The sequence below is a fragment of the Astatotilapia calliptera genome, chromosome 20, assembly GCF_964374335.1.
Source record: "Astatotilapia calliptera chromosome 20, fAstCal68.1, whole genome shotgun sequence".
NCBI classification, from domain to species: Eukaryota; Metazoa; Chordata; class Actinopteri; order Cichliformes; family Cichlidae; genus Astatotilapia; species Astatotilapia calliptera.
Genome location: NC_137441.1, coordinates 13,796,178 through 13,810,654, shown reverse-complemented (window position 1 = coordinate 13,810,654; position 14,477 = coordinate 13,796,178). Strand labels below are relative to the sequence as shown.

Genomic DNA, 14,477 nt, shown 5'->3' with positions numbered 1-14,477 from the left:
CATTTGAAGTGATGCCTGTCTGGAGCAACAGGCTGCAGGTTACCCAGCAGGCCCACTCTTACTCAGCCTCTGTGCACTAATGACGAACAGCCTCGGGCCAGGCTAGAGGCTCAAGGTTACATACCTGCGATCTTTCTTCACAAAGAAATCAGCAGCACCCATCTTAGAGAGATAAACAGTACTCAGCTCTGCTTGGAAGGAGGCTGACTCACTGGCTCAGTCGGTAGAAATGTCTGCTGTTCCTTGGCCACTGCTTAAGCTGTGTTTTTATGTGATTTCTAATCTGCAGGAAATGGTGTTGCTCTCTGAAATTGCCAGAGAAGACCTGTATCATAGTTTGGGAAAAACCATTTTGAATCACAAATGTCAGGGCTTGTTCACGCTTTCCCGCGACCATCATCTAGTGTTGTTTTCCTCACTCAAGTGCTATGACCTTGATGCACGACCTACAGACACAGAACAAATGTGTCATCTGCTGTCTCATCTTTATGTACATGTCCGCATTGGTCAGACAGCACTATTTAATTGCAACACAATGGGTTTCTCATTTTTATATGAGACATAGACAGCATTATAAAGAACAATTGTTTCTCCCAATTTGCATTAATTAATTGTAATATCTCTCCACTCATCAGCTTTTGAAATAACAATCCATGAGATGTAAACACACCTCCATCCTGTGCTCATTGCCGGCTCACTAAATATCCTGCGAAATGAGTTGCATTTCATTTTCATACTTTGCTGGTGGAGGCGATTTTTACTGCTGTTAATTATTCATGGGCCAGTAATGTGTGCAGCTGTTCTCCTCTCAAACAGAAAGAAGGAGGAGAAGATTGAACTGATCTGTTGTCCATACCTCTGAGTAACACAGTAAATGCAGGCAAAGAGACGGGTTTGTAGTAATGGTAAAAAAGCAGATCCTCATTCAATTCTAAGGGTTGCTGATAATAAAGTCCTGGGACTGGCGAGCAACTTTGATATTTGTAAATTTCTTTTTGGAATAAATTATTCTGAATGTGTTTCACAGACTTGATTAAAATTTTAAGCTGTTGGTCAGTACACCGCTTACAGACTGAAATATTTATATATTGGATGGATTGCCAGATTTGAAGACTCCCGCAGAGCCAGCCATGACCCCCAGCAGATCAATCCCACTGACTTTGGGGCTCTCCAAACTTTATCTCTAAAAGATCTGTACAAAGATCCCACTGACTTCCTATTAATTCTACTTACTTTGTGGGGCTTCTAGCTTTATCCACTGTGAAGTTTACATTTATGTTTTTATTTTTGTAAAAAAGGGTATCTTGTTGGCTGGGGACCCGAGGAGCTTATGTAATAGCGAGGTGTCTGTCATCTGTCCACAGTTTGCAAGAATCGTTGCTCATCCAAGAACACTGGTCAGGATTTAGTCAAACTTTCACACAGTGGTCATCTGATGACTGCGCTCAAGGTCAACGTCATATTGTTTTTTCTTGTTTTGTCAGCACTTTTCTATTTTCACAGCAGTTGCTGGACTAGTAGTAGTCTTTAAAATCAGACAGTACTATAGGTCGTGGTGCATTGGTCAGATTTGGGTGAAGTGACATTAATTTGGCCTGGATGTGACCGTCAGCCTCCTTGACTTCTTAGTGGATTTTAATTAGTTTGTGCAGTACAATCACCCAGTGACAATAAAACTTTAATCTGTGAAACCCATCAGGAGCTAGTAGTGGCTGCAGACTGATGTATTGATTTGTAAAAACACAAGAGATAGACAGACAGCAAATATTTTTTCACACAAACTCCACAAATTACTTATGGCTGCTTCTTTATTCAAAAAGTGTCACCATGCCGGGTAGCTCCACATGTTTGATTGGGCAGATTTTGTTACCCGTCAAGAAGGATGCCCCATTTGTGTCTTCTACCAGGAATAAAACTGGGAATTCTTAGGCAAACGTGCAAACCACTACACATTACCACTACCAGTTCCTTCAATGCTAAAGTTTCTATCCCTTGATTGATCTGTCTAGATCAGCGGTCCCAAACCCCCGGGCCTCAGACCGGTACCGGTCCGTGAGTCGTTTGGTACCGGGCCACCAGAGTTGAGGCTCAGGTGTGAAATGTATGGTTTTCAGGGTTTTAATCGGTTTTCAGCGTTATTTTGTTATCATTTTTATCGTTAACTCGGTTTTTTCACGTGTCTTATAAATAAATCTTCTTTTTTTCGGTACCGGTACTAGTTTTATTTTGTTGTATTTATCTGCGACACCTTAAAGGCCGGTCCGTGAAAATATTGTCGGGCATAAACCGGTCCGTGGCGCAAAAAAGGTTGGAGACCGCTGCTCTAGATCATCTGTCTTTTCCTTTCTTTTTTTGTTTTGTTTTTTTGTTATTGCAATCTCTTTTTGCCTCGCCCTCATTCTCCTGCCTGTTTCCTCCACAGGAATACCTGTGTCCACTCAAGCGGTTTGGGTAGTGGAGCATGTTGTGACAGCCATGTCTCTGGAGATGGAGAAGACCATCACCAAGCTGATGTACGATTTCCAGAGGAATTCCACCTCTGATGATGACTCTGGATGTGCACTGGAGGAATATGCTTGGGTTCCCCCTGGCCTCAGTCCTGAGCAGGTATATAGTTACAGATACAAACAAACTATGACGCGAATAAGTACTTCATTAGATATTCTCTGTTGTTGTTCAACAGTGCCAGACCGTATCAAATTGAACCAAGTCGGTCAAGAGAATTTAATTATTTGGATAATAAAGTATCTATCGAAGTAATCCCGAGCTGGAAAATTCACTCATCTGAAAACACGACAACATATCATCATTGTTTGAAATCCCCTTCATGGTGCTGTAGTCTCTTACGGGTTAGAGTGGGGAGAAGGGCAGGGATGACTTACAGTAGACTAAGGCTATGCTGTCAAGCATTTCAGGGAGCAATAATTGTAAGGACATTTTACAGCTGTCAGTGTTAATCTGACTTTGTGTAGAAACCAAATTGAGAGTCAGACAGACTGACAACCATGACTGAAATCATGAAAAGCAACCACACACTGATTAGTTGATTGCATTGTCTGAAGAACAGATGCGAAGCAGCAAAAGATTTGATGAAATGTTGAAATGCTCTCTGATGAGTTTAAAGTACAAGAATTTCAAATATATAGGAGGATTCACTTTGAAAAGGCTGTTTCACTGATCAGTATCGAGTAAACATGATGACTATGTGGTCTTCTAGGCACACTAAGCCTCAGTCTGCTCTGTTTTTTACTGTAACTTAGCAAATTTAAACCCAGAGGACTGGAAGTAATTTGAGTCAGTGAATGTTTGGATGAATCTAATTGGAAATGTGTGGCAGCATGTTTATGCGTACCAGTTTCGCAATTCTCTGTCTGGACTCATTTGCAGTTTAAATGCCTTTTAATTGCATGCATGACCAAGCTAATGCAATTGGCTCTGTAAATCCAGAGGAAGATATTTCCTCCTCATTTTTTATTTTTGCCTGTTGTTTTTGTCAGCTCTGACATAAGATAAGCACGGTTGTGTTCAACTATATTCGGTATAAACACTTCTGTCTTTATTTAGTATGAGAAGGACTCCAATGCAACAGGCCTCCTAGTACTCTGTTAACAGATGACAGGATGGGCTGATAACAGTCATTTTCTCCAGTCAGCCATCTTGACAGGATGCTGAAAGAGGCTGCAGCCTCTGTCATCCAACAGGAGGTGCAGGCAATTTGAAGCTGCCCGTTTCTTTTTTTAATACACTTGAACGTAATGAATTTTAAGCCCGTCACATCTGATTTCTCTCTGTACAATTAAAGAGACTTGCATTTTAAAAGATAATCACAATTTTGCAGCATAGTTCATCAAGCTGTCAGGACTCAAATTCCCCAGCTGAAAACATTTACTGTTTCAAAAATGTTTTGTTGTATCAGGATTGGATGGGAGGAATGAACTTTGTTAACAGTAGATCTTTTCAATATTTGTTGTAACATGTTTTTGCTTTTTTTTTTTGTCTAAACAACTTCCTTTAAGAGCTTCAAGTTAAAAAAAGAAAAAAAAAAGAAAAGAAAGGATTTGGTGGGCTAGAGATTCCAGTAAATTCAGAGCTGAATAACTGCTAGTTTAATTAGTTAGTTTATCAATTTTGCATTTATTGTCAAGGTCACTTGTTCCTGTTTACCTGTGGTTTTTGGACTGGACAAGATGACTAACATGGTAACCAGTAATGAAAATAAGCTGCATTCCTATACAAATTTGCATGAAATGGATCACATTTAAACCATTTAAAGCAGGTATGTAAAACCTAAGGCCCGAGGACCAAAATCAGCCCGCCAACGACTTCAATTTGGCCCACTGGGCGGCTTTGGAAAGACATAACTGAAGGCATAAATTTCAGCATTTCCTACTAAAAACAGCATCCTACTGGCTATTTACACACCAAAGTAAATAAGTAATAAACAATTAAATAACACCAAAAAAATCAATTTTACATTTTATAATTACAGGACAGTCTGTAGCTTCATCTGTCATTTTTACACATGTATTTCTTACAACTTGAGCCAAAAGAGTCGTCATTCATTTACTCCAGCAGCATTTCTACGTTTAACATGTAGAAAATGTCTTTACACTGAATGAATGTGAAGTTTTATCCCTGATTTAAAGTATTTTTGCTTCCCGATTAACAAAGAAATTTCGAAGAGAGTGAAGAAAGTTCTTATTCGTCGATGTGCTTAATATTTTAAAGTCCACCTGTTGCACAGTTGAGAGACAGTTCTCAGAGAAAAGTGGTTCAAGGCAAATGATTTTGGCTCTCATAAGAGTCGGCGTCACCCTCCTCAGCACAGAGTAAAGAGCGAGCGTGACGGGCAACACGGAGAAGAACCACCTTTCTCCCACACTCTCCACCCTACTGATTAAGTAAATTGAATGAGCAGAAACTTCAGTAAAATAGATCTTTACACTGCACTGAACACTGAACCACTTTGCGTTGAAAGCCTGTTTTGTTGAAAATCCGAGACAAGTAACAAGATTGCTTTCTATCCTTTCAGTGTTTACTTCTCAAACACCGTTCAAGGCTTTTTCTCTGTTTCATCGGCTAGCATTTAATTACAAAAGAGGGTTCAGGGCACGGATGGCAAGTGCTACTGCATCGTGAATTATAATTGCAGTGCAAGTTTAAGATTTCCTTTAAGCAATGCGAATATTAGCTGCTGAAAATTTAAAGAACCTGGTGCTGTTCAAGGTTGTGCCTGCAGCAGCAGCACACATCTCAATGTGCTGAACACTTTCAATTCCAGACACCAACTTCCAAGGGAAAGACATAAAATTTTTTCCATGAATCAGTGAAATAATGTAGATTATTTAAAACAGCCAACTTTTATCTTTGTATAAAGAACAAATTGTGGATATTTGGATGCTATTGTATAGGCCAGCTTTAAAATATACTTTAAATTTGACATAACTAAAGAAATTATAGTTATTTCTTCTGTCTATCATAATTTTATAATTAGAATTCACAGATCAATCACGATTTAAAATTCATTGTTGTAATCTATAAAAGCCACAACCCCAGGCTTCAGACTAAACGATCGGTTTCTACTCTTACCTCTGTATGATGTGAAAAAGAGTAGATATCCTCGACATGGTCATCTCAGACACACAGTTCCAGCTGTGAGCACAGCAGCCCAAACTCATCAGCTGTTTAAACCATCTATTTGTGAGTGCCAGCCGAGCAGAAGGAAGTTGTCTTTGAGGAACTAGAAACAGAACTAAAAATGTTTGTTAGATGAAGAGTGAACTGAGGAGTTCCATCAAGGAAAAGTCTAAATTAAATAAAGATTATTTTGAACTGACTCATGCAAAGTACTCTATGAAAGTTCAAGATCAGAAACAGGAGTTTAAAATGAGTACAGTACTTTCCATTTAATATTTTTATATTTACAGTGGATCACATAAGTGCTTTATTCTTGCTCTTTTTCTGCCCACCTTTACTATTGTGGTTTACTCTTATCAGAGCTGCACTGAATAGGAATTCCTTTCTCATTTCTCTACTGTATTGTTTCTTTCGATAACAATGCGGTAAATTTTACAGTATATAAATTTACAGAACATAAATACAGTATCAACACCTTTTATTCTTCAACACAGTCGCTCTTAGACAAGCTTTCATTTAATTTCTTTAATCTGCAGGGGAAGTTTAGCAGGCTTCTTGAAGGACATTCAAAGCTTGTTTTGAATATTGGCTGCCTTTTTTGCTCCATTCTCTGTCAAGATCATCCCACACTGCTTGAATAATATTGAGGTGTGTGAGGCCAATCCATGACTGATAGGCTTTTCATTCTGTGTTGTTTTATTTTTTGTCTTGTTTTTAACCCATTACTTGGCAGTGTGTTTGGGGTCATTGTCATGCTGAAAAATGAAGCTGCTGCCAACCAGATGCTTTCCAGATTTGTTTTGCATGCTGGATCAAAATAGGATGGTACTTTTCTGCATTCATCCATTAGTTTTGCCAAGATCCCCAGCACCACTGGCTAAAATGCAGTCCCAAAGCAAGACAGAACCTCCACTGTGTTTTTAAAGATGGCTGTAGATGCCCACTGTGGTGCCTATCTTTTGATATTGATGACATTTTGAAGCAAAATTTTGAATTTAAATTCATCACTCCATAAGACCTGTTGCCACTGATTTTCAGTCCAGTTCTTGTTTAATCAGCTTCTTGGATAGTGGTTTTTTTTTTTTGTCCAGTTTCCTCAAATTTTGTAAGGACACACCGCACCATGCTGATCAAGTTTTTGGCTAATAACTGGTATTCATGTTGTTGGTGCAAAAATACAATTAATATGTGTCGAACAATGTTATCTTTGGCATGTTTTGTTATCTTTGGCATGTTTTGTAGATTTAACTAAAGATGTTTTTTGCAACAGGCTGCAAATGCCCGATGATACAATTCACTAACTTGCTTTTATGTGTAGACACAACACTGGTTCGTACCTTGAATTGGGTGCCCTTTTTTAAGCTTGAATGATTTATAGGTCAGTGTTAAGTTGTTCTACAAACAAAAAAGACTTCTCCTAAAATGGTGAGGTACAAGACCTGGACTGGAAATGAGTAAAAAAAAAAAGCAGTCAATGTCCAAAGAAAAACTCTGAAACAACTCCTTATCCAACAAAACCTTATATTTTAGTGCAAATTAAAATAAAAAAGAATTGTGTGCAATATGCAAATTTGTGTCATAAATCAAAACTTTCAACCTCCAAACAGATGTTTTTACTTCATCCATCATGCTTTTGTGTGTGATGTAAAGAACTTGGCAAATTATGTAGAAACATTTTCTCCGACTTTCCAAGTTGTTATGAGCACCAAACAGCAGACAGATGAGGTTAGCAACTAACATAATCAAGGATTTTGTAACAAAACGCGTAGAATATTTATATCGGGGTGAGTTGAGACTAAGCACACTGAAAAAGGGGTAGAAAATATTTACTTTACCTTTTGTCAAATGTGCTGAAACACATTTTGAAATTGAGAGGTCACTCAGGAGCAAAACCACATGTTTGATTTTCTGTTTCAGGTGCATCAGTATTATAACTGCTTACCAGAGGAGAAGGTTCCTTATATCAACAGCCCTGGAGAGAAATACCGCATCAAGCAATTGCTTCACCAGTTGCCACCACATGACAATGAGGTAAAACTACACAACAAAATTCTGAGTAATACATGAAGGCTTTTCTTTACTCTTATGATTTCCAGAGGTTAGGTGGCGTTTCAGCTCTAATGATGAGTCGTGTTGTTTCAGGTACGATATTGTAATGCACTGGACGAGGAGGAGAAACGAGAGCTTAAGCTGTTCAGCAATCAACGGAAGAAAGATAACCTGGGCCGAGGCAATGTCCGTCCTTTCCCCCTAACTATCAATGGGGCCGCCTGTGACAAGGTAAACCACGCAACCAACATCTTTTCATTCCTTACATAATGACCTACTTTTTCCGGACTTGGGCCATCGTCTGTGTAGCAAATATCTTTAATTCTCCTTCATAAAAGCATGTTAGTCTTGAAAATATTCAATACTGTCTCTTTTCACACCTTACAGCTTTCATTCTTTCTTTGTCTGCCTTTTCTTCCAACACTACCTGACTCTCTCACTTTCTTTCGTACCTTTCATTTGATTTTGTTTCTTTTCATTGAATTTTATTTCTTCTCTTTTCCTTTCCTCTCCTACAGTGTGGGGGTCAGATAAATGGAGGGGACATTGTAGTTTTTGCACCAAGGGCGGGTCATGGAAAATGCTGGCACCCTCAGTGCTTTGTCTGCGGCACATGCGAGGAAGTATTGGTGGACCTCATATACTTCCACCAGGATGGCAAGATCTACTGTGGCCGGCACCATGCCGAGAGGCTGAAACCCCGCTGCTGTGCCTGTGATGAGGTGCGCCTGTCTGGGCTTGGAGCCCTTTGGGGTTGGAAATGGCTGAATGGTTCATGCTCACAGACTTGGATGGGGTTGGAATCAGTCTGGAGGGAAAAGATGTCTCAGTGTCTTTGCCACGTCTTGGAAAGTCCGCTGTAATTTATAGTGAGCGGGCTTGAATAATAAGTCAGGCCACAGTGCTCTGCAAGTATTGGAAAGAGAATTTCTATTTGATTAAACTGTTTAATTATCTTTAACTGGAAGATATAAATCTGATGTCACGTACATACCTTTTAAGTTAGTTTCTTTATAAGGTAATTTTGTGAAATAATTACATGAATATTATAAAATGCAAGCACAAAGGATGCCTAGATCATCGTTTTTATTCAGCTGAAATATGCCTGACTTTTACACTTAAGAACACTCACGCTTTGGTGGAATTTCTAACAGTTTACTAATCTACCTGTCAGTTTATGTGGAGGTAGATGATCCTATTAAGGGGTAGTATGTCAAAAAGGATCCTATTCTAGGACGTGACACGAATAAAATACAGGACCCTGAGATACAGGATAGCAACATATGTAGATATTGTGTGTTATCTGCTTGCTGATAAATGTAATGTGTTAATCATATAGATCATCTTTGCTGATGAGTGCACTGAGGCGGAGGGCCGGCACTGGCACATGAAGCATTTCTGTTGCTACGAGTGTGAGACCACCCTTGGCGGGCAGCGCTACATCATGAAGGATGGACGACCACACTGCTGCAACTGCTTCGAGTCCCTTTATGCAGAGTACTGTGACGCATGTGGAGAACACATAGGTACAACTTTCATTGTTGTTTCAAGTCCTCTGATATCTAAATGAATTGCTATCAAGAGTGACAGACATGCTATTCCTGTACTTGCTTCGTGGAAAAAAAAACTCCAACAGCCCTTTATTGTAAGCGTGACTCTTATCAGCTCTGGAAGCCTTGTGTGCCGCAGCTGTGGAGAGGCGGGTTCAGTGCAGTGAAATGCGGATAGTTATTATCATCCCAAGCTTCAGTAACAGTGAAAGAGTGTGTTTCAGAGGGTGCTCCCATGTTGTATCCAGATGGAAGCTGTGAAAGATGATTGCTTCCTCTTGCTGGGGAGTAGTGCTGGTGAAATTTATTCATGCTATCTTACAAACTGAGTGATCATCTGTGGGCATGAAATCATAAATATTTTTACTTTAAGAGACAAAGGGCTCTGTTCGCTCATAACGTAAATAGTGCCTTGCAGCATATCGGATAAAAATTAGGTATCATATCAACATATCTGACAAAAATTTGCTTAATAGCTAAAGGTTAACATCAGTTTTTGATGTTTTTTCGTCATGTGTCGATACTAAAAATGGTCAAATGTTTTTGTTCCCATCTTATTAAAGGCATTGACCAAGGTCAGATGACTTATGATGGACAGCACTGGCATGCAACTGAGGAATGTTTTTGCTGTGCCCGTTGCAAGCGCTCCCTTCTTGGACGCCCCTTCCTGCCAAAGCAGGGGCAGATTTTCTGTTCACGGTCCTGCAGTGCGGGACAGGTGAGGAAACTGAAAATACATCTGAAGCATCTCCTCATTTAGTTATGTATATACCCGCTGTTAATTAGTATACATTTTTAAGAGTTTTCTAGTTATGCACATATATATTTTGTTTATTTTAACAATTAAGGATCCCGAGGAATCTGACTCCTCAGACTCTGCCTTCCAAAGTGCTCGCTCACGTGAGTCCCGCCACAGCACCAAGATCGGAAAGAAAGAGCGCAGGAATGCTGAGCAGGATAGGCGAAGCACCGAACCCCGCCAGTCAGCTCCTCCATCGATGCCCGACCGTCTCTCTGCTGATATGGATCCCCTCTCTGGTCAGATGGATCGCTTAAGCCTCACTTCTAGTCAGACTCCAAGCAGGACGCCTAACCGCACCCCTAGCCGCACTCCAAGTCGAGCCCCAAGCCTAAACCAGGTGTGGATGAGCCGAGATGACCCCTACATCCCTCCTTCCTATGAAGGCCCTCAGCGGGATCCCTCCCCTAGCCCTACACCCATTCATCTGCTGGGTCAGTGTAATGCTAGGCAAGGTTACAATCCTAATGCGAATGCTCATCCACCAGCCCAGAGTCCCGCCAACCCAGGAAAGAGGCCTGATTCCTGGGGAAAGGAGCAAGGGAATGCCAAGAGGACCCCTATGGCTGCCCTGAGAGGCTACTCCTTTAATGAAAACTGGATGCAGCACAGCCAGGATGAGTTCAGACCCAACAAGCTGCGCACCCAGATGAGCTTCAATGAGATGTCTAGCCAGAATCAGGGTTTCTCTGACAAGAGAAGTATCAGTCTGCATGGATTCCAGAGAAATGGAAGACCCCCACTGACCAGGAGGAACCCTATCAATGCCATGAGCTTTAACGAGCCCCTCACTCCTCTAGAACAGACCCCTCGTGGATCCATGGACTCCCTAACTATGTCTAATGCTACAGGTATGGGGTTAAAAAGCCTAAAGTTAAGGTCATTTATATGAGATTATATAAAAAAATGACATTTTATTTTTTTATTTTTTCTTGTAACAGGTAACTCTCTAGATGGAGTCAGCAAGCGTCAGGAGCATCTGTCAAGGTTTTCCATGCCTGACCTGAGTAAAGATTCAGGTGTAAATGTGTCTGAAAAGAGCAACATGGGTACCCTCAGCTCCTCAGTCCAGTTCCACAGCACAGAATCGCTGTCCTCCTCCCGCCCATACAACAACAACAACATGTACACCCCTCTGAGAGTCGGCTACCCACTGCAGTACTGGGATGGCCCACAGCCGCTCGGCTTTGATGGTAAAGGTCGTGTCGGGGTGATGGGCAGCAGTGGGAATCTGCGGATGGCTCCCATGAGTGACAGAATGCCCCGCCGAAGCTTAAGCGGGCAGGAATCTGTGACCCAGAACCAGCAGCCACAACCCAGACGCCGCAAACACCATCGTGGGAACAACGGCAACGGCCAGCACCGCAGTGGCCGCCACCACAAACGCTCTCGCCGCTCTCGCTCTGACAACGCCTTGCACCTGGTGGCAGACCGGCCTGCTCAAATGATGGAGCCACCGTACCGTCGCGTTCAGGAGGATTATGATCGTTTCCCCTCTGGTCATGCTGCACGGGAGTTGTTCGGGCTGGACCCGGGCGGGTACAGGCAGCAGCTTCACCGGCCCTGTCCCCGCACCACTTCTGATCTTACCCTGCAGAATGCTGGCTGGCAACCTGTCGGCCTGGGCGGGCCGTGCTGGGGCGATGGGTACATGGAGGCTGCTGACCCCTGGTGCTCTAGCTGCTCCTCTTCCTCCGAGTCTGAGGAAGAAGAGGCTTATTTTATGGGAGAACCAATCCCTCGGCCCGTGCAGCTGTGCTACATCAATAACGAGGAGCGACGCCATCGCTACAGTCCCTCTGGGATAGGTGGCCATCACGGACCTCTTCACGGACCGATTCATGGCCAGCTGCACACCCGCCAGAGGAGGAAGAGCAAAAACTGCATCATTTCGTAGATATAGAGCAAGGAGTTGGGGAGGGATGAGCAGGAGAGTGAAAGATATAAGAGAGAAAGGTAAGGAGACGGTGTAAAGCAGCAGAGATGGTGGAACAGAGGGAGTGGGAAGGTGAGAGTGAGACAGCTGAAAGTGAGAGTGAATAGAGAGTTTCTGTGTGTGTGTGTGTGTGTGTGTGTGTGTGTGTGTGTGTGTGTGTGTGTGTGTGTGTGAGTGGTGGGGTTGAAGAGGGAAAAAAAGGCCTATTTTTTGTGCTTGTGAGCTTACACAACTCTACACCATGTAGTGTTTGTGTACACCTACACAGAATGATCTAATCCTAAGAGGAAGCTCAGCTGGCTTACACAACGGGAGTGTTTACGCTGATGGAGATCAACTGATGGTACCGGGAAGCACTGAAGAATTTGACAACTACAAAAACTGTGGTCAAGGTAAAATAACATGGCATGTGTGCGTGTCTGTGCGTGAACCCCATGTTACAGAGAGATTGAACTATTCCAGCTGGAAAAGGCCAGTGGTCAAACTACAGTGACATGACTGTTCACGTCGCCGCTCAGTGATCCAAGCCCTGGGCAGTAAACTTATTCTGTGTGGACAAACGAGAAATTGTATTGGGATAGTGCAAGCTACGTGCTAGATTCCAAGCTGTGTCATTGTTTACCTCAGTGGAATCCAAATGCTGCTGGAATATAGTGTTGGCTCGCTAGCCCCGTTATCACCTTGTACAAATAGTCTTTTAAACCTTGTGCTCTGCATAGCCGGCTCTCCATTGCTTCACCAAGGACAGAGCGCCAGACAGCCTCTGCTCCTTGACCATTCAGGCACAGTAACGTCAGGTATGGTCCCGTTTTCTCTTCTGCAACATGCTTTGTTTTGGTTTTTTTGAGAGTTACCTATAGTTGATTAATACTACCACTAATAACACTAACAATAATAATGATAACACAAATAATAACTATAAGAATATTAAAGAATAATACCTACTAGATGTATATATAGTAATAAACTTTAATAATGGATGTAGTAATGTAAATGTCCTGTACATATGGTCTTAAATATTTATATATTTTGTAACTAAAGAACCATTATTTGTATAACATGATGTAGAGATAGGGAGGCTTGCATGTTAATTTGTTGTTGTTGTCTCATACTGAAAATAAAGTGTATGTCAATGAACAACCAGGAATATTTTTTTTTGGTTAAAGTGGTTTTGAGTTCAGAGGATGTTTCACTAAGCCATTCTACCATTCCTAAAGAAAAAGTAACTTTCCTTGCAAGGAAAGCTCTGCTGAATAAACGTTCCATCAAGTGTCTTCCACAGCAGTGTTACTGTCAGTCAGATAATAACCACCACAAGCCTTTCCACAGCAGGTCAAGTGTCCTGACCCGACCCGAGGAGTCTGAAAATGAGAAGTTCACTGTCTTATTTCTCGCACATCCAACAGGTTAACTACGAGAACCGAGCATTCATTTACCTTCTAATATATTCCAGACCTTCAAATGCGCCGTTATAACCAGGTAATGACTTGAGCTGAGTGGTTATAATGTTTTGGTTCAGTCTACAGTACTGTGCAGTTTGGGGCCTCCTTTCATTTCTCTATATTTTGCTTTCAAGGAGCCAGAATTTCTTTTCATTTTTGAAATGGTATTGAGCAAGAGTTCTCCAAGCTTTCTTAAGGTCTTTCATATTTTTTTAAATATTGGCTACTTTATCTTCAGTCCAGTTCTTGTACTTGACCATTTTTAAAGGAATTTCTTTCATTTATTTGTTTGTTAAGCCACTGATCCATGACTCATTCATGACTCAAGCACAAAAGTTTGACTTTCAGGCATCTTAGAACTGTACAAAATCTAAAAAAACCAAAAAAAACCCCCAAAAACGGGGTGACTCAAGACTTTATATAGAGCTCGACATTTTACAGTTAATCCTGTTACACTAGCGCCTGGAAAAAAGTTAAAATGTATCTCTTGCATTATTGTGCTGCAGTTTCTTGTCACTGGTCACATTTAAATGAATATCAATACTTCAGTGATAATCCAGCCTGAGCCGTGTCAGTGTTCGAGTCACAGAGTAAATCAGAAATACTTTGACACTGGCCACTTCAGCAATATAACAAGGACCAGTTAATAAACAAAAAAAATAAATTTCTAACATAAAAAGGTCTGAAATTTGGCCTATTAACTACATTCGTTTTTTACAATAGACTTATAAGATTCAGTATATGAATTTTAGTAGCTACAACTATAATTGAGTTGGAAATGGTTTGAATACTTTGATTACATCAAATATACAGTCACGATAAAAAGAAAATACATCTTCCTTCAACTCTTAATGTTTTACATAGGCAAATACAACCATATTATGCTGAAACATTGTTTAACAAAACCAAAGTAGTGAAGAAGTATTCTGTAAAATATAAATTATACCCTCGCTGCTTCCAGTTTAAGCAGGAGCCAGTGCTGCTTATCAGATGCAGCTGATTAGCTGATCATCAGCCAGTGTGATAATCAGTGTGAGCGCTTCTATAAAAGCAGATATTTTGGC

General features: G+C 41.2%; 1 protein-coding gene across 2 annotated transcripts in view; it reads left to right on the top strand.

The window, feature by feature from the left end:
- Positions 1-13,111, top strand: part of LOC145423066 (prickle-like protein 2) — a 36,236-nt gene extending 23,125 nt beyond the window's left edge. The window contains exons 2-9 of one of the 2 annotated variants that reach the window (XM_080295175.1): positions 2,423-2,607; positions 7,555-7,668; positions 7,780-7,917; positions 8,205-8,408; positions 9,026-9,212; positions 9,800-9,954; positions 10,085-10,886; positions 10,977-13,111. In XM_080295175.1, the coding sequence (XP_080151301.1) occupies positions 2,476-2,607; positions 7,555-7,668; positions 7,780-7,917; positions 8,205-8,408; positions 9,026-9,212; positions 9,800-9,954; positions 10,085-10,886; positions 10,977-11,932 (2,688 nt within the window). In that variant the 5' untranslated portion in view covers positions 2,423-2,475 and the 3' untranslated portion in view covers positions 11,933-13,111. Of the gene's footprint in view, positions 1-2,230; positions 2,608-7,554; positions 7,669-7,779; positions 7,918-8,204; positions 8,409-9,025; positions 9,213-9,799; positions 9,955-10,084; positions 10,887-10,976 lie in introns of those variants that run through there. The other variant, XM_080295174.1, reaches the window with a different exon arrangement.
- The last annotated feature ends 1,366 nt before the right edge of the window (positions 13,112-14,477 follow it).